Here is a 5,949-nt window from a genome sequence, read left to right on the forward strand (position 1 = left end):
TGAAACCGCCTAATCTATTTTAGATAGAAATCACTAATTTCTAGTATTTCACTAATAATTTTGATATCACTAGATAGCCCCTGATCTAGGCTATCTAGTGATATAAATATTAATTTAAAATACCTAGTGGTTGCTGAGATATAGAGGAATAATCATTTTTGTTATGGGGTGGTATAAAAGTGGTGTAGATATATATATATATATAACTAATAGTTGATAATCACTATAGTTTAAAAATGATTTTTTAACCACCCCCCATTCAGCCCTATAGATATTGAATTAAAATTTTAGATATAGATTAGTATGATGATAATTATAATATATTTCATATAAAAATAATAATTTTTGATTAGCATAGTGATATTATGATAGATAATATGGCATTCAATGAGGCATTGAAATTTAAAAACCATCAAAATTCACCAAGGGGTAGTGGTTTAACCAACTCAAAATCAAACTGAATCTAACTATGGTTAGTTAGTAGGGGCCTAGCTAGGCCTAGCTAGGCCTAGTGGCGGGTTTTTGCAGTGAAACCGCCACCAACCTGGATTGGATCTGGGTTGGCTGCGGGTTCTAAAATTTGAACTCGAAATCGCAGTGGTTTGGTGCCAACTGGTTTTAAACTCACCCAAACTCGCACCAAATGCAACTCTATTTCAGTGCATTTTCACCTGATTCTTTTGCATAAGAATTTAGGTTTCAGGAGATTAATTAGTAGCCGCATTTCTGCCTTATCACATCCACCTTAATAGTTATATGACCCGCACAGAGTTTTTATGCATGCACAGGACCCAGTAGGTGTAAATACCATAGCAACTTTCTGCAGTTTAAGTACATCAACACGCGGTATCTCTCCTAAAGCTACTCTAAAACTTCATCTAGATCCATTGTCTAGTCAACTCGTATGCTCATATGACTGGAGTGTCAGCAATGAAGTATTAGCCAGAATATTGCATGAATCGCCTATTAATATGGAGGTCTGAGATGGAGGGGTTCACAGGCAAGACAGTCCTACTGACAGGAATGAAGGTATAGGAGGTACGGAGGTGTGCACCAAAAGTTTTGACAGCGCTAGTAAGCTTGGCTGTATCCTGCTGACGCAGCCCCCTAGTAATTTGTATGGAAATGTGTCTTGAAGGAATAATCTTTATTTACATTCTAGTATTCAACTCTTTGATACTATCCAAACTCCCTATTTTCATCAAATCTATTGCTTACCATGCCTAAGAATGGTTTCTATCTAATTAAATTGTGCATACAGATACTGGGGCTTGTAGCCTGGGGCATAGAAGTAAAAGATATTGCTGCCAGGCTAGAGGTTCCCCTTTGATCTATCCAGAAGATGATTCAATGTGTAAAAGACTATAGATTCAACCCTACTAGCTGCTAATGCGTTTGAATGGAATATGCTGAGGATGCTAAATGATCTGGCTGGCCTAAGGAGATAATACCTAAGAAGGAGAAAGCTATTATTAAATCTATATCTAAGGACTATAATAGAAGGAAGAAATCATCTAAAATTCTAGCTTATAAGGCTGGTATATCACACTCCTCTATTTTATAGATTCTTAAATAAAATAGATTTATTATTATGAAGCCTTCCTAGAAGCCTGGACTAACTAAAGCTACTAAGGCTAAATAATTTAAATTCTACCTGGATTACTAACACTAGACCCTAGATAATTAGAAGAATGTCATCTAGATGGATAAAACTATAGTAGTTCTAGGCCACCAGCATGGAGCTATATATATATAGTGAATAGTTTAAGATTAATATAACTTAATATATATATAGAGGCGTTAGAAAGGTGCATCTAATTTTATAGTTTAGGTATGTTTCTCTTATAATAAGAAAGGTCCTATCTATATCTGGGAGCTAGAGATATTATAACAGAAGAAGTAGGCTAAGATAGAAATTAAAGCCTTAAATCAGGAGCTTAAGCCTATCTACTATGCTGAATAGGAGATAAATATCTCTATGAATTACCTTTATCTCCGCGGAATTAGGGGGTGTAAGCCTACCTAGAAGTAGAATTAGAAGAGTGGTAAATATATTTATAATATATAGAAAGGTGGAATAGATTAGTAGAGATATTAAAAGATAAGTTCTCTTCTCTTAGAGATTCTTCTAATTTTAGTAATTTGCATACTAATCTAGAACTTCTCCTTACTAGGAAGTTCTAATTCCAAAGCTTATTCCTTTTATGAAAGAATGCCAGAAAGATTAACCTAATACTATTATCCTTAAAGATAAGGCCCTAGCCCATATCCACCATAGTTAATAATGTGTATATGATATCTATATAGTTCAATGGCTCCTAGATTAGCTAGGGAATTCGCCTGATTTAAATGCTATTAAGCCATGCTAGCTATTTCTTAAGAGACTTATAACTATATGCAGAGCCCCTTGAGATAAGAAGACTGGTAAAACTATTTAGATAAAGGCATGGAATGAGCTTCTATAGGAGAAGATTTAATAATAGATTTAATGCCTTATTCACCATATCTAAGAGGTTATAAAGCTGCAAGGAGGGAATGAATATTAAGAGGGGTAAGAAGATAGGCCTAATTATAATTAGTTAGGAAGATGGATTAAGGGACAGCTATCTAGATGTCAAGATCTAGATCCAGACTGGGAAGACATTATTGAATAGCTTCATATAACTATTATGGATAGATTCATTCAAATATTTTCCCTTCTAGATGCTTTACTATATAAATTACTAGGGGGCTGCGTCAGAAGGATACAGCCAAGGCTTACTAGCGCTGTCAAAACTTTTGGTGCACACCTCTGTAGAAGAGCTGCAATGCTGTAATAAAGTTAAAGGTTATATCCTTTAACATTGCTTGCCATTAGAGAGGCCAAATGAGATGACTTGCGTTCGCTGTATCATTGGTTCACCGTGCTAAACTAACTAAAAAAGACAATGTTACCTTGAAGCTTTGTATGCTGAGTCCAAGCATTGTGAAACCATATCAAGCTGTCAGTAATCGGCTTTGTGCAGCTAATTTCTGTTTGGGATTGTTGAAATATCCCTCTGGGTTAAATTGAATGTGGTGTCGGCTGTGCTGTCATCAGTGCAAAGAAAAGGGGAAGATACTTTCATATCTAATTATTATACACAGCCTCTTCCGCACTGGAAAACCACGTATTCCCACTGTTGTTTCAAGTCTATCTCATGAATATTAAGTGCCACTGTAATAATGGCTTTAAGTGATAATCAGTGCTTAATGCTCATGTGATACCTGTCATTAAAATAGCAAGTAAGAAAAGCTCCCCTCATTACTGACTAATAGAAATCATCTCGTCTCAATCCAATAAAAATGGTTATATTCGGCGGTCTGTTGGGAATCTGAAACTAGTTCCAGCGCGAAGGATGGATGGCGCCTTGGCCACCACTAATCACGCGTGAGCAGGTGAGCATCACATGAGGGTCACCCCTGCTCACCTTGCTCAGCCCCACCACGGAAACGCTCACCCAAGTCGCGCAATCTCAGGGCGGCACTGCTCACCTACTAAAACAAGAAGGGCAATGGCCTTGGTGGCCGTAGTTTTCTGCTCGGTAGGATAATAGTAATCATGTAATCTCGCTTACTACTTGCACACTCCTTTTTATATTTGGCCGCTGTGGCCCTAGTTAGAACTCTCCAGCAATTTCTTACCATCCAAATCTAGGTTATAGATTTACAAGGCTTCTAGCCTGTGACACAGAGAACAGATATTACTTTGGTCGACAATCTTCAAAAATTGGCATTGATTGGCTCTCGACTGGAGCAGTTTTCGTCCCAAGAAAAGAATCAGGGATATTACATGACCCTTTGTCTTCTGGGCGGCACTGGAAAGATACAGTGAGGGTCAAAACCTCATTCTGCCCCTGGCAAGGCAAGTGTATTTCAAAAACCCTAATGCCAAACTGGTTTTCTATTCCTCACGACGGGCTTTTCCATAACATCTGCTAGTAATTCAGCATGAGATACTCAACAAATATATCACATCATTTCCTGTTAGCACTCACCATAGGCTATATGAAGACCCGGGTCTGCGTCTTCATAGCTTTCTGCACCCTCATTATTATAAGCAGCTACTTCGCTGGCTACTACAAACTCAGCGTGCAGCTGTACGGTCCACCAAATATGCTGTCTGAAACAGAGAGTGAGCTCATATGTGACCCTCACTTATTGAGAAGTTGTTGGAGCGGCCCTAACCCTGTTATGCACAGATCGAGAGTGTACAAAGAAAAAAGCGGGCATCGCGAAGGTCAGCATTCTCTATGGTGATTCTAAGCCGGCATATGAGCGAGCACTTCGGACCCACGAGGAACATAATCGGCTGCACTGTTATTCGATGCGCTTGCTCCGTACTCCTATTCTAGATGGATATTGGACCAAGCCGGCATATATTCTTTCCGTGCTACTGGATGAATTGGGCAAGCCAGTGGATGAACGTCTTCGCTGGCTCATGTGGTTTGACGCGGATACCGTCATTCTAAACTATAAGCTGCCCCTAGAGATGTTTCTCCCTCCTGAAGACGACCCCAGTTTCAACGATGTGCACCTTCTCGTCACCCACGACTTGAATGGGTTCAACAATGGTGTTTTCCCAATCCGCGTCTCGTCGCTGGCGGTCGAGCTGCTTGCGGACATCGTGGCCTACCGCGACTTTCGAGGGGACACAAACTTGGCACATCAGGACCAGACCGCCATGGCGAACATGCTACAGGAAAGTAAGTTCTCCAAGCATGTGATCAATGTGCCGCAGCGATGGTTTAATGCCTACAAGAGCTGGGATAATAAGGAGCTGCAGCCGGATCAAGTGCATCCAGGGGATCTGCTCGTGCATTTTGCGGGGATTGGTGACCGCGAGAAGAATATCAATAGATCGTGCGAGCTCTCAGAGATGCACGATCCTGAGTGGGATATTGATGCCACGTATACAGCCTATCCTCGTGAAGTAAGTGAGTTCTGGGCCAGTGTGAAGGAGGAGAGATTGGAACAGCAATAGGGGCTCCCATCAAAGCTTAGGGATGATTCTGCTGGGAAGTAAGTGTCAACAATGCTATCTACAGCTGATTGCACAACTGGTGCAAATGTATATACTCCTCTAATTTACATAGCCTATAACCCTGCATACAAGTGCATCTATCTGCCACATGGATATCCATGGCACCTATTAAGAATCCTCCCTGAATAGCATGTAAGTTATACTTATGTAGTAAAAATTAGCTCAGATTATAGAGTTTATCTTTAATATAGTATAATCTTAAGTACTAGAGTCCCTTCCCCCCTCCCTCCTGCCTCCCCTAAGTCTGCTAATACTACTAGCATCTATATACTAATACTAGGCATGTCAGCACCTAAATCTGTATAGTATTAACTATATTATAAAGGTAGGTATTAATAGTAATTCACGCTGATCCTAGTGATTAAGGCTATCTATAAGTACTATTCTTAATATAAAGAGATGATAATTAATATATAGGATAGCTTTCATATATTATAAACCTAGGTTATACTATAGCTATATTAATGCTATTATATTATCTTAATTTTTACCTAAAATTTATCTTATCTATTAGTTACAGTGCAAAGCTAGATAATTATAGATAATATAGTTATTTTTAAAGTACTATACTAAATACCAAAGTATTAATTAAGCTAATTATAAATCCTAAGTTTAATAATATATATATTACTAAATTTAAGAAACCTATAAAACTCTAACCTGCAGAAATAAATAAACTAGAGATCTTTATTAATATAACTATTACTTAGTGGGATATTCATAGTTATTAAGGATATGGAGTCTTTAAAGAGTGTAAGGGTAGGGGGTAGGCCAGCAGCTGCCCCCTATATACCTCCTTTACTTTAAGGGATTCTAGTCTTCTTTTATATTTTAACCTAAGCTAAGATGGAATATAAGGTCTAACTAACTATATAAATAGTAATTAT

At 38.4% G+C, this 5,949-nt stretch overlaps 1 protein-coding gene across 1 annotated transcript; it reads left to right on the forward strand.

The window, feature by feature from the left end:
- Positions 1-4,134: 4,134 nt before the first annotated feature.
- Positions 4,135-5,002, forward strand: Aspvir_009359 (uncharacterized protein; the record flags this gene model as incomplete). Its single annotated transcript, XM_043272506.1, has 2 exons — positions 4,135-4,165; positions 4,221-5,002. The coding sequence occupies 2 exons, from the start codon at positions 4,135-4,137 to the stop codon at positions 5,000-5,002; spliced, it is 813 nt and encodes a 270-aa protein (XP_043128441.1).
- Between the last annotated feature and the right edge of the window lie 947 nt (positions 5,003-5,949).

The sequence above is a fragment of the Aspergillus viridinutans genome, assembly GCF_018404265.1.
Source record: "Aspergillus viridinutans IFM 47045 DNA, scaffold_8, whole genome shotgun sequence".
Classification (NCBI taxonomy): Eukaryota; Fungi; Ascomycota; class Eurotiomycetes; order Eurotiales; family Aspergillaceae; genus Aspergillus; species Aspergillus viridinutans.